Source organism: Furipterus horrens, unplaced genomic scaffold, assembly GCF_987537825.1.
Source record: "Furipterus horrens unplaced genomic scaffold, mFurHor1.1.pri manual_scaffold_4, whole genome shotgun sequence".
Taxonomy (NCBI): domain Eukaryota; kingdom Metazoa; phylum Chordata; class Mammalia; order Chiroptera; family Furipteridae; genus Furipterus; species Furipterus horrens.
The window spans coordinates 202042303-202065351 of NW_028327174.1; the positions used below are offsets into that span (position 1 = coordinate 202042303).

The following is a 23049-nucleotide window of genomic DNA, read 5'->3' on the forward strand; positions in this document are numbered from 1 at the left end:
TCTCCAGATCGGCGCTCCTGGCTGAGGCTGGCACGGACCCGCTCGGTTCGCTGGGGCACCATTTACCATTGATCTGCAGCGAGGCGAAGCGTGGGCACCACGGAATGAATACAAAGTATCAGACATCGTATATGAGATACAGGTTAACTGGCTAAGCTATACCCCCTGCCCCCCCGACTCCTCCCCCCCGGAGAGAAGGGCTGTTTCTCAGTCTCAGGGACTGACAAACCCAGGCCCAGTCCGGTGGAGACGGAGTCCGAGAGGCAGAGTCTAAAAAACCGGGAAGTCCTCAGCGAGCCTCCCGGGGCTTCTCTCGGTTTCGTGGAGAGCGCTTCTCCCTTCCGCCTCACGGGCTGGGCTGGCTGCCCGGCTCGGCCTGCTTGTTAGGTTTCTTGCCCTTGGCCACGTCAGCCTCCATCCCACTCGAGTATTCTGAACGCAAGGTCTCAGCAAGGTGGTGTTTCCGCTGGGTCTTCCTACGAAGGTCAGGCCTGAGAACAGTAACAGCAGAGGGGAGAGAAACTTGGTTATTTTCCTTTCGTGCTTGGAAAGAGGCTGAGAGCAGCTGGTTCCGAGACTGTGGAACTGACACTTTTGTGCGGGAAGTACAATCCCTTCAACCGCGCTTGTTTTGATTTTCTGTGCACCAGAAGATTAGATACGGCAGTGACAGATTTTCATAATGGTGGCAAAATATCATGGCATTTTTAAAAGTGAGGCTTTGTTCTGTGCTGTTTTCACAGGAAAAAAAGAACGACATACACTCTCTGATGGCAAATGAGGTGCGTGATGCGGCATTCGCGAAGGACGGGGAGAAAACCCACTGGAAAGCCACGTACCTTCGGCAGGGAGCGTGGGGCGGCAGCCCCCGCCCCCCCCCCCCCCCCCCAGTTCCAAGCACTGGGCCACCTCCTGGGGCCGGAGCCAGGGCCTGCCCAACAGGGGCCACACCGCAGGGCGGGGGACCCGTCACAGACACCTCTTCACTGACCGAGGAGGCTCTCGGAAATCATTCTGACCCGGACACCCAAGCATGGGGTGTGCTCAGCAGCCGGCTCCGGGTCTGCACCTGCCAGGCCAGACTGCAGCGCTGGGGGCCCGCAGACCTCGGAGGTACCCAGGCTCGGTTCTAGGCCACCCAAGGAAGCGAGTGACAGTCGTTTGCTGACGGAGAGTCTTGCTTTCAGCACGTGAAACACATTTGCAAAGCCCCCTAAGGTGAGGCCCAATCAAACAAGCTGGGCCTGGAACTGTTTTCAAAAGGCCTTACCATCTGATCAGATCAGAGGGGAGATCTCCAAAGTTCAGTTGTACACGGGAAAAATGATTATGCAAATGTTTCATAAGACAGGATTTTAACCAAAACGGCACCGGCACCACGACCACCGAGCCCACGCTGCAACGCTGGCCATTCCTGAGCATCAAAGTGGTGGTGTCTTCGGGTAAGTTTCCTGGGGCTCTTCCAGGAGGCCGGGGTTTGCCTCCGACTACCTACATGTGCACGCTTTCTTTGCTGGAATAACCGGAGGGTGAGTTAGGACTGAACATGCGGTCAGAGGCCATGTGACAGAGCTCCCGCAAAGCCCCTGCACCAAAGCAGCAGAGCGCCGTGACGGGCCGGGGACTGCAGAGCGCTGGGGCCGCGCCGGCACCAGGGGGGCAGCACGCTCCACGGCGAAGCCTGCGCCAGCCGGACAGCGGCTTCCTGCTGTCACACACGGCGGCCCACAAAGCCAACCTTCGTTGGGAAAAGGGGATCTGGGGTGAGGGAACAGTTGGGACCCAGTCCTGAAGGTCTGGGGTTGATAAGGAGGCGCGCCTGCGGGCCCGGGCGGGCCGGGGTGAGGTCAGCGGTGCCCAGGAAGCCCCTTCCGGGTTTCACGCTGTGTCCTGCGGTCTGTGCTCAAGAGGCAGGTGGGGCGGCCACCCGCACTTCGCAGACACAGCAGCTGAGACGGGAGGAGGGTGAGGAGCTGGCCTGAGTCCACCCGGCCGCAAGTGCAAGAGCCAGGAAGCAGGCAAGGCAGAGGGACCCAGACGTCCTCCCCCGGCTGCTGGCCCAGGACATTCGAACGACGGGCGTGACAGCAAGGCCCAGCCCGACTGCGGGGACGTGGGGCGGGGGGTGGGTGCCTTGTGGTCACACAGAGCTGGGTCAGCAGGACAGCGGTGGTGGAGGGAGCGAGGGGGAGGCAGGGCAAGGGGACGTGTGGGGCCTGGAACCCGGCTCTGCCACTCTGAGCTCAGTGACACGAAACGTGTGCCCCATCCTTTCGGTGGCCCCATGGAAACGGGGTGATGCTCACAACACAGCTCACAGGGTTTGTAAGGAGTGAGCGGAGTAAGACACGCAGGTGTTGGCTGGCGGCTGGCACGCGGTGTGCAGCCAATCCCGGTGAAAAATGAGGAAACTGAGGCTCGGAGATGCCAGGTGGCCCCCAGGGCCACACGGGGACCGGGACTGGCGCTGAGCCCACGGACCCCTCACCTGTTCCCACGGGGCTACGGCGCTCGGTCCCAGGACCTGCCCCGCGGAGCGGTCCCCCTGCGCTCCCGTGTCCCCGGAGGAGGCCCAGCCTCCAGAGGCTGCCGGGTGGTTGGCAGTGGCAGGCCCGGCCGCCGGTGGAGAGCACAGAACCCGTCCCACACTGAAGGCTGCCAGTTCCGCCTCACAGTTATTTTTAGTCGGGTGCCATGACAGACGGAGTGAAGAGGTTGTGACAGGAAGAGATGCGTTTCCTCCCCCCTCGTTTGAACCAGGAACTCACAAGGAGTATAATTTTCATGTAACAACCAGAGTTTCAAAATATGCAAAGTCTCAGCCACAACAGCCTCCCCAGCACCAGCCCCTCCGCTCACTTCAGTGACTGCTCCTGTCACAGCGGAGCCGTCAGTCACCGGCATCTTCCTGGGGTGACTGACTGTCACACGCACGCGGCGGGCACAGGCCGGCCTGGCTGGCGGGGCCGCGGGGCCCACGTCTGCTGGGTGCGGCGGGGTCGGAGGGACGGCTGTGAAGGACCTTCCAGTCCCCCTGGCAGCAAAAGCTTCAGAAAGCAGGTCTTGCAGATGCTCTGCTTGCCTGAACCACCTCCAAACCCCCCAGCATCTGACGACTTGATTCTAGTTGCCCTTCAGCTGACCCTTGGAGAATGCGGGGCTCAGGGCGCCGACCACCCACGCAGGGGAAAACGCGTGTCCCTTGAGCCGGCCTCCCCACTGCGGAGGGAAAGCACAGCCCTGCTTCGACCACCACGGGTCTGACCCCTGCCCTTCGCATCAGAGTGGTTCGAGGGTCAGCGGGACTTCCAATGTGGCCCCAGACCCAACTCCGAGGCTCCGGGGCGTCCAGAGAGCCAGCAGGGGCTCCCAGTTCCCAGACCCAGGCCCTTCGGAGGCTCATCAGGGCAGGCCTCGGGGTCGCCCCTGGTGGCACGGCAGCCACCAAACAGGACCCACCTTCCCCTCGGTCAGTGCACCGTCCCCTCCTTTGTTCTGAGGTCAGTGCTGACAGCCAAGCTCAGACGGAGGACGGAACGTCCTAAGCCCCAGCCCACGACGGAGGTGTGGGGGCTCAATTCCTCCTCCTGCCACGCTGACGTTCTCCGGGGACTCACCCACTCCCTGCCCTCCCCACCCTCTCCCATGGGCCCACGGGGCCCCCACCGCCTTGGAGTCACCAGGCAAGAGCCCAGTTTACCCAACCACAGGGAGACCCTGGCAAGGCTGAGCAAGCCCCTCAGGGGCCGGGCTGGATTACCCAGCTGGACAGGCAGATGCCCCTTCTGCTGCCGACAGGGCGGCCCTGCAGCCTAGCGAGCGGAGCTCCGTGCCCGCCAGGACAGCCGCCGGGGACAGGACACGGGGCCTCCTCCCAGCTCCACCGACAGACCCAGAGCCCAGGTAAAAACGTGCTCCACCACGCGCGCGGGTTAATGGCATTCTCTGGCAGGACAAAATGCTTTATTTTATTTTGCCTTGTTTTAGTTATGTCTTGTCAAGTTATCAACATTTTCTTTCATGTTTTAGGGTCATACTTAGAAACGCCTTCCGCATCCTAGCATTTAGAAAATATTCAACTCTATTTTCTGTGTCTGCTATTGCTCTAATTCCGCCTAGATTTTATTTTTCGGTTTACGGCAGGATGCGGGGAATTTAACTGTTTCTTCCCAGAAGTTACCCAAGGCAGGCACTGCACTGTCTTTTTCTCAAGGACTTGCAAGGCGCCCCCAGAACAGTCCTTCAGACTCTAGGACGCTTCCTGCCGGCCGTGTTTAGAGCTGTGATGATGATTATCAGCGGCCAACGTTACTGGGTTCCACCAAATATGTTAAAGCTACATGTAAGCCAATGCCAGTCACACGGGTTGTTAAGGGGTATAAACAGGTCAAATAAAAGCCATTCAGACCGGCTACACAACTTTAATAATCGTACCGCCAACACTTATTGGCACTTAACGTTAAGGACGTGACAGGCACCTGACTCGTTTACCTCTTCAACAAGCCTAGGGAGCAGCTGCGACCAGACCCCCGTGTCACTGGGGAGGAAACTGAGGCACACGGGAGGCTGCGGCCCAGGGTCCCGCAGTGGTAACGGAAGAGCTGGGTGCGAACCACAATCTGCCCGTGTAACCACTGTGCTCAAAGTTTTTGCCAAAATAAGGAAGGAGGTTCCCTGCATAAAACATTTTTAACACGAACACAAAGTCCATATTCTCTCAAATCTCAGACTTCTGGAACCCCTGACAAAGTGCCTCTTAGCAGTAATAGCTAGATAACTCAAGTGAACAAAAAAGTTTAAAAATCCACGATGTGCTGACTCTGTACACACAAAACAACCCCCGCACGCGCAGAGGAAGTCTGAGGGTGCAGAGCGAGTCACGGTTAACTCGGATTATGGGCTCGTGAGGGGTCTTGAAGCTTTTCTCTATTCCCCGAATTTTTGCAACGAACATGTGTTACTTTAATAATAAGAAAAAAACAGTATATTCATTTAGGAAAATAAAATCGAATGGTAGAATTTTGCCTTATGCTGAAATATTAAAGTATTTTAATATTTACTTATCGAAACCTCTGCCTCTAGCTTCCAGTTTGTTGGGTTTTGTGAGGGATTGCTCTCCTTGTGGTCCAGCGAAGACAGGCAGGGGGACAGACCAAGGACTGGAAAAGGGTCCTTGCCTCTGGGGCCTGAGAGGGTCCGCCCTGGGGAGGCCGTGAAGGACCCGCCGGGACAGCCGGCCCAGGTGGGAAGGAAAGCTGGTGGCTTCTGAGTGACCGCCAGGACTTCAGGTGGCCTGGGGCAGACGCCGGTGCCTGTGCTCCTGCCTCGACCTCGCAGGTGAAGAAAAGGCAGCCGTGTCTGAGCGGGGGCCCTGGTGGCTCCAGTGACACGAGCGACAGCTCCAGGGAGAGCGTGGCGGGCAGTGCCCCTGCTGCAGCCACGCAGTCCAGGGACGGAGCCGGCCTCCGTGGGGCCGCTGTTCAGCTCCCAGAGGGGAACAGCGATCATGCCTCCTACGGTCCTTGAAGGAAAAGCGACGGGATCAAGACTGGTGTGCAGCCTCTGGATTCTGCTTTGGCAGCAATGTGGCAGGCAGGCCAGCTGCTACAGGGACACCTTCTGGTGACTTCTTAGGCTCAAACCAAGGCCAGCTTTTGTAAAGCTGCCAGGCCCAGAACACATCCCCTCCCAGGTGAGGAGGTCACAGCACAACTCCTGGCTGATAAGAAGCAGGTGTCCGCCTTGTGCCCAAGAACAGGGCCCGTGGAGGCAGGAGCACCCCAAGCCCTGCACGCACGCCACACCATGTGGATCTGCTGCCTGGAGGGCGTGCAAATGGGAGAGGACCAAGGTGACGTCAGCGAACATCCAAGAGCTGAAGCTGAACTCCAGGCCTTGAGATCCTGCAGCCCAAGTGCCGAAACACCCATGCAGTTCTGTCGGGGCCGAGGCACAGACGTGGGCAGCAGGGGCCGCATGGGGTCGGAGAAGTGAACTGGGAAGCGCCAGGCTAGAATCCCAGCTCTGCGCGGCCCGCCCTGCCAATGGCCTAGTCCCCTCACTTGTCACAGGCTCCCGAGGACATCCACTAATCAGCACGTGCCAGGCGCTCTGCAGACGCACCACGAAATGCTGCTCCGTCCCTGCCCTCAGTTTGGGTCGTTTTACGAACCAGACTTTGAAAAGAACCTGGTCTGGAAGACAAGCCACCCCGATGACGGACTGTGACTCAGGAGCTGCGGGGGACGCCCGGCCTGGGTCAGGCTGCGTAGGCAGAGCTGGCTGGGGCGAGGACCCTGGCGCTGCCCTGCAGGCTAGGGAGCACCCTCTCCAGAGCAGCCGAGGTCCCTACTTCTGTCACAAAGGGAGTCAGTGACCCAAGGAACCCAAGCACTTCCTACAGTGCCTCTGCTGACGGCATGGGACAGGAGGGGTCCCGGAGGCGGCGGGCCACACACAGCTGACACACGTGCCGTCCCGGGGACCGGGGCCACGCTCACCAACAGTAATGCCGCTCGCGTTGTTCTGTCTGCACAGAGACCAGAGCAGAAGTAAGACTGGGCGTGGAAGACGCAAGCGGTTGCTCGGGCCTCGTCTCAGGAGCTCTGACAGCGAGGGGTCCACTCTGGGCGCGGCGACCCCACCTCGTGCGCACTGCCCTGGTGCACGCGGCCTCCCCAGTGCCACATGGCCTCCCTGGTGCACGCGGCCTCCCAGGTGCATGCAGCCCCGGTACACGCGGCCCTGGGGCCTGCAGCCCGTCCAGGCCGGCCTCACCTTCCTGTCCCGATGCCCCGGAGGCTCCAACGGCCAATGACGCCTCCAGCGTACCCCCAGGAGAGGCTGGCTGGCTTCCTGGTCTTTGTTGTCAGCCCAGACCGCTTCACTGAAAGCACTCCCCGCCCCCCACCTCGGGCTCCGGCTGTCTGTAGGTGACCCAGGTGCAGCGGAAGCGCGCAGGGTCACCGTGGGATCCCCTAATCGCCTCATTAGCCGGGTGGGGACTGGGGAGGAGGGCATTTGCTTGAGGAGGCGGAGCTGGTGATTACAGGTGAGGGCGGTGAAGGCCGAACCAGAAAGGCTGCCGCGCACGGCTGCAGCCATACCAGGGCCCTGAGGGCAGGCCCAGCGCCCGGCCGCAGAGGGCAAGGAAGCTGGGTTTGCACCCGTGAGCCCACCGCAGCCTGTGCCCCGCCGGCCACGCCACGCCACGTGCGCTGCCTGTCAACGTGCCGATCAGCAAGGGCCTCCTCTGTGCCCGGTGGTCACACCCGGAAGGACCCCGGCCATCTTCCACAGCGCACTTCCTGTCCCATGTCCCACCTGCATGCTTCTCCTCAGGACAAACGTCCCCGAAAGACAGTCCAGCGCTGACTTCCGGCCCCCCATCGTGTCCCCTGCACCGGGGGCCCCGTAGCACGTGCTCTGGTCTCCAACCTGTGCGGCTCGCCCAGGTTCCACACCCACTTGGTCCTCGTCAATCAATCTCACTGTGCACCCGCTGCACTTGTCAGCACCCCGCCACCACCTGCTCTGAGGACATGCCCTTGGGGTCCCCAGGGGTGGAACCCGGGTCTGGTAGTCACCTTCACGACTGTGCCCACCGTGCACGCCGAGATGTCAGGCTGCATGAAGCCAGCCTCCGGGACTGAGACCCGAGCGGGCGTGGCTGTGCAGATCCCAGGGCTGCGGAGAGAAGAGCCCACTGAGGGTCTGCGCACCCCACTCTGCGCTCCAGGCGGAGGCTGAGAGGCCCTGGTGCCGACTGTGCGCCCCCACGTTCCGGGGGCTGCTCCCCAGGCCTCCTCCGCCTGCCACGTCAAGGAGCGGCGGAGGCTCGGCCCCTCTCGGGGACTCTGCTTTGATGTCGAGGACGCCCCTGCAGGAGTGACCGAGGCCCAGGGCCCGCCCGGACAAGAAGGGCGATGCTGAGGCAGCGGGGCCTGGAGACGGGTCACCCCGCGGGGCTCCACCAGCAGTGAGGCGGAGCTGGCTGGCTGCCCGAGTGGCACAGTGGCCACAGGAGACCTGGCAGCAGGCTGCTCTGGGGGGCCCCAGTGATGCCGCGGGGCTGAGCGCCGCCCGTCACAGGGACGGGCTGGGAAGGTAATGGGAGACCCGCCCGAGGCGGGTAGGACACTCGATGGTGGCAGAGGCCTGCCTCCCACACCGTGGGCCTGCAGGAGCGGTCCCCTCATTCCCGGGGGTCCCGCCCCGCCCGATCTCACATTTACAGAAGAACTGGCTTAAGGAAATCAAGAAGGCATCCACGATGGGCCAGATTCCGGCTTGCCTTCAGCTACTTAAGGGACATCAGGGAGGTCGTCAACGCCACAAAAAAACTGGAGGACAGACCCTGGTTCACGGGGAGGCGCGGCTGCAGCCTCTCAGCGTTGGGCCCGTGCTTCCAAGGCGGCTCTGGGAAGACAAGCTCACGGTGTGACAGCCAACTGCTCTTCTGTTCTGGGGACGCGCATGCGGGACAGAGGCTCAGGGAAGGGACCCCCGTGCCATCGCTGGCATTGCTGACACGTGCTCCCGCGCACTCACGTTCCAGACACTCGATGCCTGCTGCTCACCCCCTGCTGCACCCGGTGACAACACGGGGGGCAGGGGGCCCCAGCACCCCGTCTGAGGCGAGGGGACTGGGGCGGAGGCTGAGTCACTTGTCCCAGGGCGCACAGGTGAGCAGCGGCCCAACCCAGACCTGGGAGGACCAGAGACATGGCCAACGGGAGGGCCTTCTCAATCCCAGGTACGCAGCATAGGGACTCCCCCTAGTTATTCAATGGGTACCGCCCCAGGGAGGCCCTAAACTCGGAGCTTGGCAAAACCTCTCACTGACGTTCAGTGACAACTCCACTTGTCATAATGCAGAGGAGGAGAGTCTGGAGGGAGGTCCCCCAAGGAACTCTGTTCTTGCAGAGCCTGCCCTGGCCCTAGGAGTCTGGAAGGACGGGTGCCGGGTGGGGGTCGGGGTCCTGTCATGACTGCAGCCCACGCACACCTTGGGCTGTGGGGGACAGAGGGAGAAGAGGCCCCTAATTATAGGTTGTTTCCGTGTTTGACAAAATCAGGAACTACCAGGTAACACGTTAGCTAGGCTGGTTTCAGGAAATTTATACAAATACAACCCTTTCTTTCAAGAATGGTCGACAATTCAGGTTTTCATTCTGCCGTTAATTTTCAAAGGCAGGAGCTGAGAACAGAGGAGCAGAACGACCAAGACACACGCCGCCCGGACACCTCTAGGCACTGACGACATCAGGGCCGGGCAGGACCGGCCTTAGGTGGTTGCAGATGAGGTCACGGGGGCAGTGGTGTTTCCCGTAACGGTCGCGTGTAACTCACCCGCGACCAGCAGGTGCGCTCAGCTGTTCTCCCAGTAACCCCAGACCCAAGGCCCACTGGTGTTCTCCTGTGTGTCCCTGACCCTGTTTCCAGAGTGCCGGACGGCCAAGGGGGTGCCTGCTCGTGTGTCTGCACACGCCTGCTGGTGTGTGTGACGGCCTCGGCCGACGGACGCCGGGCCCACAGCTCCGTTCTGCCCCCTCACGGCAGACGGCGCTGGGTCTCGGCATCTCCAAGGCGGAGAGAAGCTCTAGAAGGTACGTCGGCTTTGCTTCTCAGGATCTGCCCAATCTGCGCAGCTTCAAAATGAGAACTTCCTTTCACGGGAGGGGAACGTCGTGTTCGTGGGGGCCGCTGCTGAGGGCCACTCAGTATCTCAGCCCCCACGTGGCTCCCTCTGTACACGGGTGTGCAGGTGTGTGGGGCGGGCGGCTGTGCTGACAGGTGTGCGTGTGGCTGTCAGAGGGGTTTGGTGACTACGACTCACTTGTGCATCCCCTTTCAGGCCCCAAACCCAGGAGAGCAGAGGGAGACCGCCTGGTGGTTAAGGCCTCACTTGGGGACACTAACTGCATTGATTTCCTTTTCCCGAAAAGCGGTCGAGCAAAGGCATAAAGGGACCGAGTGAGACCCGAACTCCCTCTGTCACTGCCCGGAAATGCCCGTCTCGCATGAAGCCCCGGCTGGCCCCCGCGTGTGCCGCAGGACAGGTGAGGCGCCCCCCCCCCACAGGCTGGCGGTCTGGTTTGCAGAGAACATGTCATTATTCCAGGCAGCAGCCCCCCTAAAATGGAACACGGCATAATGGTGAGAACGCAGAGCTATTATTTTATCCCCGGACAACACAGAAGGAACCCATTCTCCTTTCCGACAGATGGATTTCAGAGGAGACGCCTCAGCTCGGAACAGGCTTTGTGGCCACAAGCGCAAGTCTCCGCACTTTGTGGGGTTTAAGGGACTTTTCTTTCCAGTCCTCAGAGAGCAGCAACTGGCACTTGCCCCAGCCCTGCCTGAGGTGTGGCGATCTGTCAAGTTCTCTGCCGCTTACCCCGACGCAATTACACGGTCCCCGTGCAGATTAGCTGCAGGTCACTCTTCCGCCAGGAGTGACAAGATGTGCTCCCAACAAGACGGTGCTTACTGTATCCCTGAGTGGCCGTCTGCGTTGGCAGGGGCAGGGACGGGGCGGGAGGACTGGCGGAGGGTGGGGGGAAATGCCCCCAAAAGAAGGGCATGACGACGGGAAAAGTGGCGGGGACAGTGGTGACATGGCAGGAACAGAGCGCGGCATTGTCACGGGCGGAGTAATCCTGTGACACGCTGCTGTCACTCCCCGCCGGCTCCCTGCCGCGCCAGCCAGACATCAAAGGCTGCCCCGGCCCATCTTACATGCTCCTTCTCGGCTAATCAGCCCATTCTTCCCTAAAGAAAGCCCCGTTCAATCCCCCGCTCGCAGGGGCACCGTCGCCCTGGTGCCCATCTGCCGGCGAGGGTCAGCAGGAGGCGGCTCGCTCTCTCCCTAGTGGCTTCTCAAGGTAAGGACAATGCTGGCCCCAAGTCCCCCTCCCAGTGCCTTCCTGCCTGGGCCCCACTCTCAGGTCTGGGTGGGGGCTGCTCTCTGGATTAACACCTGCTAATGAGACCCCAGCCGGGAGGGTAGCTCACCTGCGGCAAGGAACCATAGGGACCGCACTCACGTGCACAGAGAGCAATAAACAGAATAGGTCTCCGCCCACCTTCTCAAACGGCGGCACGTGAGAGGTGGAGGCAGGACGGTCACTCTCAGCCTGACTGCGGGCCTCAGGGTTCTGTCAGACTCAAAGCCAAAATTAACATGTGCAGAGGTCAGCTGCCCCAGATCCCAGTCAGGGGCCTGCCTCTGGGGCACTGCACCCCGAGTCCCGCAGAGCGTCCGCCTGGCTGCAGAGCCGAAGCTGTGGCCGGCGGGGAGCCCAGCACGGGTGGAGGTGGCAGCAGCGTGGGTGTCCCGCACGCCCACCGCCTGGAGGAAACCAGGGCCGGGCCGCTGTCTCTCCCGGGCAGAGGAGAACAGGAGCATGGGCAGAGATGCCCACCCCGCAGGCACGGCCCCCGTGAGCGCTCATACCACAAGGAACAACCGCGCTGCCGAGGTTCCGAAACGAGCCGGCATCAGGCAAACGCGCGCCTCACGGAGGCCAAGGCCCTGAGCAGGCCGAGCTGGGGGCGCAGAGCCCGGCTCACCAGGCTGCAGCCCTGCGTCCGAGGGGTCCCTCTGCACGACCCTCTGTTTCAACACGCAGCTCCCACGGACGCCTCACGCTGGCTGCCATCCCAGCTCATGCAGCAGCTAAGCGCACAGGCTGCCGCAGAGGGGCGGAGGCCCCGAGAGGCTGGGCCTGAACACAGGCTCCCGACTGCGCTCCAGGCCCTGGGGCGTCCCCTCCCTCCGACTCTGCGCTCCAGGACCGTGGACACTCCTGGCTGAGCTTTCTGAGGGAGGGAGCGCACTGTGCCCACCCCAGGTGCGCTCAGCCTGCAGGAGGGGCAGCTGCAGCAGTGCCACCGGCTTGCCCAGACACAGTGTGTCCCCGGGGCCAGTCTCAGGGAACCCACCAGTCCCAGAGGCTTTCCGGGCAGGAGGCCAGACGGTCACAGTCCCAAGTGACGCCGCCGAGGGGCCGTGAAGACAGCCCAGCATGCCGCCTGGCCGCGCCTGCCCGCCGGGGCCCAACAGGAGACGCCCCCGAGGGCCTGCGGGCGCCTAAGAGCGTGACCACTGGGTGTCTCCCCCGCCCATTCCAGGCACTTATCGTGCTGAAGCACAGGTAGGGATGACAATTTACAACAAAGACCAAAGACAGGGCGCTCACACAGGGCGCCCGCTGACCGACGCCGCGCTGCTGTGCCCCCCGGGGTTCCAGCCCCCCATCTCGGGACGGGTTCAGCGCGCCTTACCTCTTCAGGCTGGCCTGCCTCTTCTTCACGGTAGCGGCGCTGAGCTTCCTGGGCGCGTCTCTCAGCCCGAAGCTCTTGGCCACGTGGCCCAGGTGCAGCGAGCGGACGTGGAAGATGTGCTTCAGCTCCCGCGGGTAGGTGGTGTAGGCGCGGATGAAGGACTGCAGGGCTGCGGGGGAGCAAGGGGAGCGGGCCGTCAGGACGGGGTCCCCGAGAGCCCCACGTGCCCTTGCCCGGCGGCACACAGCCGGCAGCACAACACGCTCTGCTACCTACAATCTGTACCTGTTTCTGATGCCTCAGAAAACTGGAAACACAACCCTACAGGCCCCAACGACCACTTGAAGAAACCCAGTGTGACTTCAGACTTCACAGTGCAGTTTCTAGCGACCCAGGCGGGCAGGGGCCCTGCCTCCTCGTCAGTGCTGGGCCCACGGAGGGGCCGCAGGGCAGGCGTGCACATAGGGCGATCCGAGGAGGGCAGCACCTTCTCATGGGGAAATGAGATCATGCGCCCTTCAGGTTAGGAAACCAGTCTCCTACGTCAACTCTATTTCTTCTCCAAGAGTTGCTGCAGGCGAATGAAACGGAGCCCAGGAGCCCGGCGGCTCCGTGCCCAGCCTCGTGCTTACTCAGAACGAGTGACATCGCTGCAAACGGCGCTCCAGCACCAGCCCCCCCCGCCCCCCGGGGCCACTTCACCGAGTACTCGTGGGGTTTTAAAACCAAAACCCTGCTCAGGTATCCAGGACTGACTGGTACAGGCTTCTTACCCATTCACAGAACGTGTAGAAGGAAATGAAACAATTTTTAAAGGAGAAAGAAAATGACTAAGTTTCTGAAACACTCCACAGAACAGTCAGTGCACCCCCTGCGGACGGCTAACAGCTGAGAGGTGTTCACCAGACACTCCATCATGCAAGCTTCAGGCCTGTTTTCAAGTTAAGGAAATGGCCCCTGGTCTAGGCCTGGCCTGGGTGCCGGCCAGAGCGAAGCCAGACTCGGGTCCCAGGAGGGCGAGCCTCGGGCCACACCCACGGACACTCCTGGTGGCAAGGGCTTCCGGCGGCCGGTTCCTCTGAATGCCTCACAGGACCAATGGAAGCCACGCGCCGGCCCGTCCTCGCCGGGCGGCAGGGCGGAAGGGCTCGCTCAGAAAAGCGTCCCCACCTGTCACCGTGCCCTGCGCCCCAGGCCTGGCCTCCGCCCACTCAGCGCTGCCCCGGCTGACGGAGGCGAGCACTAAATACCAGCCTCTCTCGCCCTCGCCTGTGGAGCCACTGGACGGGGAAGTTTGCCCACAGCTTACACGTAATGTCCCAGCAGCACCTGGAGATTGGCGTTTATGAACAGTAATAAAAAGTGTCATTTTAGCAGATCAGCTCCTGGAAAGATCCTGGGAATCCGTCAAAGCTCTATTTACTGAGCAAAGTGAACGCCTTTTCCCAATCGATGAGAAATAATAACCAAGGCAACTCTGCTGCACCCTCTCTTAAACCTGTGCTCACGCCCCTTTCAATAACTGGGGACTACCGCGCTTCCAAAGGCGACCTTTAACCCCTGCACGGCTGTGCCTCTTGAGGCTTCCGACACAAGGCACCCGGACGCAGCTCCGCGTTCCAGTCCTCGGAGAGGGAGGCCCCCCAGCCACCGGGGTCCCAGACCCAGGCCCCGGGCCTCTTCTCCACCCCCCTTCTCCAGCCCCAACCTTACTCCTCCGGGAAACCAGACTGACACCATTCAAACCAAGCCGACCCCCCCAGGCCTCTCCATTAATCCCTGCCCTCCGCCGAAGCAGACAGGCCCCCTTATCTGCCTCATATCCGCCCTTCCTCTTCGCCTCCCGGAGAGCCTCTGTCCCAGGAGACGCGGGGGCCCAGCTCACAGCTTCAGAGACAATAAGTGTCTTCTCCCAGGACAAGTGCCCATTTCAACTGGAACTCCTTGTCCGGCGACAACTGCTCATCATCCCCTCGCGCACACTCCCACGTTCGGGTAATTCAGAGGAGGGGCTTCTGGATGAGGCAGCAGCCGGGGGCAGGACCTTCCAAGGGGCAGGAAGTGGCTGACGCCAGCCGCGTCAGGACTGTGTACACGGAACAAGCTGGGGGGCCCAGACCGGCAGAAAGGAGGGGGAGTGACAGTAGACGTTTGTTTGCGATGGCGGACGGAGCTGCAGCCAGAGCGTGAGCGCTCTGCGGTCACCGATTCCTAGCTCAGAGCCAGACGGTTGGGGAATTAAGGGAGCTCTATGCTAACACACCCCACACAGACACTGCCCTCTTCCGTAGAGCCCAAGTTATCCCTGGGTAGGGGCTCAGAGGGGATGGCGCCTCACGGATGACGCTGAGGGTCCAGGAGGGAGGGCGGAGACAACGCCAGCCTGCAAGTGCAGAGGGTCCACTCCTCCCGCCCCCCGCCTGGCCCTCCCTGGTCTGAGGAGCATGCATCTCCCTGAGTTAAGGCCCACGCGTCTTCCAACCTGAACCCACAGCGACAGCGACCCCGAAGAAGGCGGACAGTCCCGTTGTCCGAGACAAAGACCTGAGCCTGGCACCCCTTTCTGGACTCGGAGACGCGTCTCTCACAAGCCCCTGCTCTCTGGGGAGACCCGAAGGCGGGAAGTGGTGACTTGCAGGCCAAGCTTCACCCCTTGAGCCCCTGGCTGAGGAGACACAGGAAGTGAGAGAAAGAAGGGGTGACGACAGCGATGGACGCGGGTCACGAAGATGGGCCGGGCCGGGCCGTGGGAGGCAGGCACGTGCACACACGGCCATTTCCAGCCAGTTCTCTGCCACGAAGACCACGCCAGCGCCTTGTGAATGATTCACGAGGCCCTGAAATGGCGACACGGGAGGCCGGTCAGGAGCACAGAATCGGCAGGTGTGAGCACTAGGCTCGCCGATGGGGAGAAGTGGCGCCCCACGCTGTACACGCAACGCGCTCCCAGCGCGGCTACGTGTGCGCTCCGTCGTGAGGGACGGGACGGATGTCAGGAGCAAAGAGCTCCGCGTCTGAAGTGGGTGACCGAGACCTGCTGCACGCAGGGTGTCGCGGGCCAACCCCAATCTGGTGTGGAAACCCATTAGCAGAGAAGAACAACGATACAGTCATTTCCTTCCTGGTATGAAACTGGTGGGAGTGGCCCCATTCCAGTGGCCTTTCAAAGGGAGACAAGGGCCTCTGTTCCGTGGTGTTAACCGATTCCACGGGAATGATGAGAGCCCCAAACCGCATTCCCGAGGGGTCCGTTACTCTGGCTTTTGCCCCTATGGCCCAGACACCCTAAAATAGCCGCGGTCTCCCCAGAACATCGGAAGCACCGCCTGCACCCACATCCCGGTGCTGGTGTGTTTGACTTCTTCCTTCTCACTGCCACTTGGTTACGAAACCTGAAATTCCGCACAGCAAGCTGCGTCTGCCGAACTTTCTGCAAGTGACCGAACCCTCAGAGCGGCAGTGTGACCAATACCCTAGTCCTCTGGGGACGCGTCCCAGCACGTCTCTAAGGGAGGCTCTCAGAACCCCTAGGTCCTGTTGAAATCACCCCAGGGAAGTGCCAACACTTCACCGAGACTGCCATCAGTCCCCGGGCGGAGGGGTGCACGCGAACTGCGCAGCAGCGCGCAGGGGCGCACACCGCACTCCCCTCGCACCGAGTGTGGCTCTGACCTGTGCCCGTGCGGGCCGCCACCGAGGCCTGCCTGCCCAGAGCTAAGCGGCGCTGTGGGCACTCAGCAACACGGAGCCCCGTTCCCAGGGCACCTCAGCAACATTCTAACCAAACGCCGGACAAGGGATGTGATTCGGGGGCCTGGTAAGCCAGCCAGGCGTTCCTCCCCAAACAGCAGGTGCCCGTCCGGAAGCACTGTGGCTCTCCCAGCACGGAGACGTCTCATTAGCACCCACGGGGTCCCCAGCCAGGACACATAAGGCTCCAGCACCAACGATGGTCAGCCCTCCCCCACAGCTCCCAGCTGCGCCCACAGCTGATGCTCGGTGACCCCAGGGACGGCTGACCTAGACAGGGTCTGACTGGGAAGGGAATGCCTGACTGGAGCCGGGCTTGCGCTCTGTAGCCCTGCCCAGCACTGTTCTGCTCCACTCCTCCTTGTGGGAACTGCTCAGGTCTCCAGTCACCTGACCCCCGTCTCCAAGTCCCATCTCTACAACCACCTCACTGACTTGTCACACATCTTCTGTCCAGTTTTCAAAGAAGGAGCAACATGGATCCCTAAGCCCCGTGTGGCCAGGTCCCAGCGCTAGTCCTGATGTAAGCCAAGGCAAAGCCTGATTTGTGCAGAACGCGGGGAAGGATGAAATGAACACTTAATATCACTTTAATGGCTCTGCGCCTGCTCCCGAACCCTGCAGAGTTGGGGGGATGGAGGCTTCTGCTGGTGAGCAGCTGCCTGCCTGGCCTCTCAGCCCGTCTCAGGGTGTGCGGGTGGGGGTGGCGGTGGGGGTGGCGAGGATGAAGGTCTGCTGGGCCAGCCACCCCCATCACCTAAGACGTGACTGACCTCTCTTTGCCCAGGAGACCATCTTCTCGCTGGAGTGCACGTAATCCTCAAACACCGTCTGCAGGATCGTGGCTTGCTCTTGGACTTCCTGGGGGCCAGTGGCCTGGGATTTCTGGGAGGATGACGGAAGGATTAAAGGAGACACAGATCAGAGTTAGGAATAATGAAGCCGTTTATAATAGACTTAATAACAGTAAAATCACACAGTAACCACCTAGGGGCCACCAAGGGTAATCCTCTCAATATTACCCGGGAAAAAGGGAGCTGGTCAGCTCTGGCGACGACGGGGGGCTGGGTGACGCAGCAGGCCAGGTCTGCCGCTCGTTTACTTCCTCCCTTTCCTTCCTGGCCCCTCCCCGTCCACGTTCACCAGGAAAGTCCACGGGAGACACTTTGGAATTTTCCAGGCTCAGTTCAGACACTGAAACCATCACCGAACTTAAGCTGCTTTTTCAAAGGCCCTTTATCTCCTACCTAGGCCTCAGATCTACCCCTCCCTCACGCCCGGCCACGGGGCCCTGGCCACTCCTCCCTCAGAGCCTGAACCCCCGCACTGCCCCCCAGCTCAGAGCACGCCCCCTCCTTCCACGGGCAGGTCAGACGTGGAGAGTTCCGGACCCGTCTCTGCCCAGGACTGCCAGGCCAGGTCCCGGGGACCGCGGGAGGGGCGGGCCGTCCCAGCCCACCGGCCCTCTGCAGGAAGTCACGTCTGGACACGACTGGATGTAAATAAAATATTTCCTTCTCATCCTTGAACAACCTCACAGAAAAGATTTCCTTTGTCTGTAGCCCCTGAAAAACGAGTGGTTTTGTTTCCATCTTAAAACCAACATGGATGTTGAAGGTGCAACGGACATGTTTCCCACCCACTCGGGCTGACAGGCCGGCTCTCTGAACGCGGCGCCCGGCCCCCCACCAGGAGCGACCGGGCAACCCCGTGAGGCCCTGCGGAGGACCGGGTGCCCCACCCGGTGTGGCTGCCGTGCCTGACCCGGTCTCCAGGCCCCGGTCCCTCTGAAAGCCGCCGGAGGAGAACAAAGGGAGAGAAGGAGAAGCCTTGTTCTTCGGGATCCACGCTCACCTCCGTATTAAGAGGGACTTACAACAACCCGAAGGTGTTTTTAGTTGAGCCAAATCGCTCCTGCTCCCTGTTGGGCTGATGACAGCCTGGCTGATTCCATCCTACACGGTCCCCCTGAGGGTTTTCTCCACGCAAGTGTCAAGAGAAAAGTCACTCTGGAGCCGTGTTACGAAAGTGGACATTTGCTGTTGTCATTAACAAGGGTTTTCTCGCCCTTTCAACGGACGTGAAATGCAAACTTCTCCGCACGGCCCTCCTCTCGTTAAGCCACCTCCGCGGCCCAACTGTCACCGTCCTCGCGGTTTTTTTTAAAAAAATGAATGTGAAATTAGCGAGGATGCCCTTTCCCCTGGCGGACAGAATCCTCTGTTATTAAAAAGTAAAGCACTTTAATAATGAAAACTTTTTCCTCTTTTTCCTGTGTTTTAACTGTTTAAAATTAATGAGAAGGGCAGGATGGCTGTCAAAGCGATATTGAAAGCCGGGCAGCCAGGACCGAATAAGCACCAAAATCCCTCTAGAGTGTTAAATAAACAGAGCGCCAGCCCTCTCGAGTCCCTCTGTTGGTTATTGTATACATTCTGTAACAGCTCTCAGAATAGATCTGAGAGCCAGGGAGGCAGAGGGGCTTCAGAATTCCAATAAAGGCCTCAAATTAAAGGCAGCCTGGTGTGAATTCCAGGAGAAAATTAAAGAGACCTCCAGCTTAAGTGACAGGTGACTTGCTTCTGTGACAGCACTGTCAGGGGATTTAGTGATAATATGGCAATATAGTACAAAGGGCTTTCCTTACGCTCCCCTTTAGGTTTCAGAATGAGGCATCTTTTCTTCCCAGCCCCCCCCAAATTACGCACACACATAGAAACTGAGTGTGTACAAGTGGAGTATGAAGGAAAAGGCGTTAAAACCGGGTTCGCACGTCTGAAACGATGAGGTCAGTTTTAGTAAAACAGAGGGAAGTTAACGGCAGAAAACACAACTCCCTTCTGAAGAGGCGTGTCTCGCCCCCGCCCCCGCCCCCAGAAGACACTTCACTTCAGAGTCGCCCCTCTTGAGAATGAATGAGGTGTTTCCAGTTGTCTTCTGGGAGGACAGTCTAAATACAAACCGAAGACACCTGGGTGGTTACGCTGGCCCGGCTCAGCCCCAGACAGGGGGGCGCTCCCCTGGTGAGAGAGGGCGCCGGGGCCCCACCCAGGACTGGCCCCCAGATGCCACGAGTGGGCCACGGGCAGCCCGGAAGAACGTCCCTCCCAGTCTGTCCGCTCCTTTTTCTGGAAGCCCCTACAGATCTGGGAGAAGAGAGGGGCTCAAAAAGAACTAAGGGGCTAGTGATCTCATTTAACTTCAACTCCAATGCCTCCCAACGCCAGGGACAGTTTTCGTTAGCCTAAATTTATAGGCGTATTTTTTAGGCTACAAGAAGTCACAGGAAAAATGTGTGTACTTTGAAGATAAAATTTCACGTCCATCAAGGAGCAATAGATGGAGTTTAAGATAACTTCCCCCAATTATTTTCATTGTAAAAACTTTTAAGTGGTGGTGGTGGGGGGTGGCTTTTCTGTGGGAAGCACATATCCTCATAATGTCAATTCCTAACGTATTTTCAAACTAAATGGAAAAATTTTGTTTCAATTACTTTATTGCCAAGCTGAGTTTTACCCCCAAAGTCCCTAGAAACTTCTGAGAGCTTCCCAGTAAAGTTGGAAGATCCAATTTATTCTCTTTGTAGGTGGGTGAGCACCACACGCCCAGGTGTAGCTATATATATTTTATACACCTAAGTATGAAATATACATTTTACAGACGCTTCACTCGCCTGCTTGCTCGTCACAGGAGCCCCAAAATGTACACGCCGAAAGGACATCTACAGCGGACTCTGGCTGAGTGGCTGAGGGGGGGCAGGGGGATGGGCCGTCCGCCAGGGGCATGGGGACAGTACTGGAGGGCAGACCCAGGGTCTAGTTCCTCCTTCCACCTTGCACGGAGGGCGCGGACAAGAGTACCACCGGGCCGGGGTGGCTGGCAGTGTCCTCAGTTCGGTCGGGCTGCTCTGTCCTCTGCTCTCGGGCTACACTAGGTCAGCCTGGTCAGGCTTCCACAGACACGGCAGCTGGAGCCCAGCGTGGATGAGTTTTCCAAGTTAACCAGGTGTTTTGTGGTCAGTTAAAGCCCACCCTGGGTTAGCACTTTTCTTTTATAAAACAAAAATCACCAAACCTTAAAAGTAACAAACACTCTCCTTGCTACGACCCCCAAGGCGGGGCCGGGGCCTCAGTGAACCTCCACGGCCCGGTGGACTCAGAGCGCTGTGCACGGGGCTCACTTAAGCCTGGCAGCTGCCCTGGGAAATGCGCGCTGGTCCCCCGTTTTACGGGCTGGGAAGTGAGGCAGGGGGAAGGCCAGCCCCTGGGGCCGCGCTAGCAGCTGTGAAGTGAGGACTGAAGCCCAAGTGTGTGTGACCCCCCGCCTGGCCCCTCCAGGCCAAGCAGAGCCTCAGGGCCGGCCAGGGCCAAGGCTCTGGGAGGGAAGGCAAGGCTTCGGGGTCCCTGCCGACTCTGTTCTCCGGTGTCCTTACGAGAAGAACACAGCTATGACCTCAGTTTTACGTACGAAGACCCTGAGGACTAGGGAGGCCCAGTGGCGCCCAAAGTCAGTCGCACGGCCGGGAAGCGGGGCAGGGGTGAGCCTCCCCATGCTCTCAACGCCCCTGCACGCAGCCCCTGCACAGCTCCCCGGGGCTGTCCTGGGGCCGCAGGAAGGGTCTGTGGGAATGCTCAGAACTCTCGGACCAGAACAGGCAATAGTTTGAGAAGAACGGAGGCGTCCCAGGACGCTGAGTGTGTCCTTGGTCACTGGTCAGTTCCCCTGACAACAACCCGTTAGGAAGGGATGGTCCCAAGTCTAACGGGGCTGCGATGGCTCATAGGAAAGAGCCCTTAAAATAACTTGCTGCTCGACTGAGCCTTTACTCACTTCTGTTACTCGCAGGAAACCTCGCTGTGACATTTACGGACCGAATCTCACTTCTGTGAAGACGGCTAACACGGGTAACTTAAAGGAACCCAGCTGCACCTTCTTGGCGTGGTAAGAGCGTGTGCGCTGGCGCGCGGCTGCGCGCTCTCGCAGCCCAGAGTGGGGGGGGACGGTGACGAGGGAGCCCTCGCCGATGCCCCTTCACCTCTGCAGCCTCGGTTCCCCACCTGTGCGCGGGACGATGGCCGCACAGGCCCGCTGGGAAGGTAAAGCGGGGCCGAGCAGGCGCAGAGCACCCAGGGCTGGCAGACGCCGGGTCCCCCCTCCTGAGGCCAGGCCCTCACATGCTCTCTGGACCCGGGGAACTGAGGCCAGGCCCTCACATGCTCTCTGGACCCGGGGAACCCAGGCCAGGTCAGTGCAGCCGGGTCCCTGCCTCGGGGAGGATGTGCACCCCAGCAGACACAGGCTGGCGGACCAAAGAGACAGAAGCTCCATCTGCTCGGCCCCGGCCCCCCAGTCTATCCTCCGGCTTAAGAAAGCCAAGGTAAGACATCCCAGTAACGAGCACGCCACAGACACGCGTGCACGGCGCCCCGAGGAGCGTGCTGGGGGGCGGGGGGCAACGACTGCCGGGCAGGGAGGAGGGAGCCTCGGGAAAGGCGCCGGAGCGGGGCCCGGGGCTGTGGGCAAGGGCACAAGGTCTGCATGTGGAGCCGCAGAGATGACAGGGACGACTCTTCTCGGCGCCGGCAGCTTGCCTCTTCCTGTGCGCACGGCACACGTTAGAGAGGGCTGAGCTGAGTGTGAGGACACACAGGAGACGCTGGCTCTTCCCATGCTCTCCTGCGTCCTCGGTGGCAGTCCGGAGAGGGGCCGCCAGGGTGAGCACGGGACGCCGCCATGTGGGCAGCCTGCGGCCCCTCCCTGGACAAGGCGGCCGACACGCCCAGCAGCAGCGGGGGGAGTGGCCCGGGCAGGCCTGGCCGCGCCTGATGGTCCCAACCCCCAAACGTGTGCTGTTTGCAGAGGAAATAACCGTCCCATCGCCAACTCCCCGCCAACTCCAATCAAGCAGTGAGTCCCGTCTCTGAGCGGCAGACACAGGAAGTTCTAAAACTCACCTGGCCTCCCCGTCGCTTGCCTTTAAAGCAGTCGTGCCTCGTCAGCACAGACAGCACGTCCTCCATCTTCATCTCGGTGACGCTGCAAAACCAAGGGCAGAGCAAGATAAACTCCCGTTCTCTCAGCAACGCCCGGCCTCCCGACGCACGGAACGGGCCTGTGGCCAAGCTGGACGTAAAGGAGGAGCTACAGGTCACGGAAAAGGGGCTATTCTCCCGACCCTTAGGGGACCTGGGAGGGAGGGGACCTCTGCAATACCACAGGGACGGGTGGGTGACCTTCCCAACAAGTTCCTTCCTCCCTAATGGACTCAAATGGGTTGCTTTTAGAATTTCCTTTATAGAGACCATGCCGTTATTTCTTAAACCTCCGATACTACGTAAGGAGGCCTGGTTATTGACCTACTGCCTTCACTTGAGCAGGAGATGAAGAAATACCAATAGAAACATTTCAGAGTCCTTTTTGTTTTTGGACGTAAAAAAAGTTGGAGGTGGGGCACTAAAGATCCGGGACTGTTGGGATAAACACCCCAGCAAAGGTTCACGCAGGCCCGGCGCCTGCTATACGCACGCCAGAACCCCCTGCCAAGGCCCCCGATGGGTCTCCACGACTCTTGCCTCTTTGTTACTAAGGGGGAGGGCCCATGCTCTCTGATGAAGCCAGAGCTGCATGCAAATGGCAGAAAGCCGGGTTGGGGCTCAGCCACGACCAGAGCCCGCGCCCTGCCTGCCACGGAGCCGGAAACATCGCCACCCGCACTGCAGCAGCCACGGTGCCGGACTGGGGGAGTGCGCACAGCTGTGTCACCCACTGAGGCAACCGGGGTGCCAGAGAGCACTTCCCAGGGAGGAGGGCGGAGGGAAGGAGTTCCGGGGGAGGAAACCGGATCATAAGAAGATGAACGATCTTGCATGCTGCTGTTGTTTTAAAAGTGTAATGGCAGATGAAACCGCAAAGAGCCACCTCTCTCGTGGGACAAGGCGACGGCCCCCTCTCCCCGAAGGTTCTTGTGCCGAAGCTCTGAATGAACACGTCACATCTCTGACAGCCAGTCAC

General features: G+C 60.3%; 1 protein-coding gene across 1 annotated transcript in view; it reads right to left on the reverse strand.

Annotated features, from left to right (window-relative positions):
- Positions 1-234: 234 nt before the first annotated feature.
- The window catches only part of DDX31 (DEAD-box helicase 31), a 58129-nt gene continuing 35314 nt past the window's right edge, over positions 235-23049 (reverse strand). The window contains exons 17-20 of the mRNA XM_090275283.1: positions 21993-22074; positions 16812-16923; positions 12289-12457; positions 235-491 (exon numbers count right to left, since the gene is read on the reverse strand). Of these exons, the coding sequence (XP_090131409.1) occupies positions 347-491; positions 12289-12457; positions 16812-16923; positions 21993-22074 (508 nt within the window). The 3' untranslated portion in view covers positions 235-346. The remainder of the gene's footprint in view (positions 492-12288; positions 12458-16811; positions 16924-21992; positions 22075-23049) is intronic.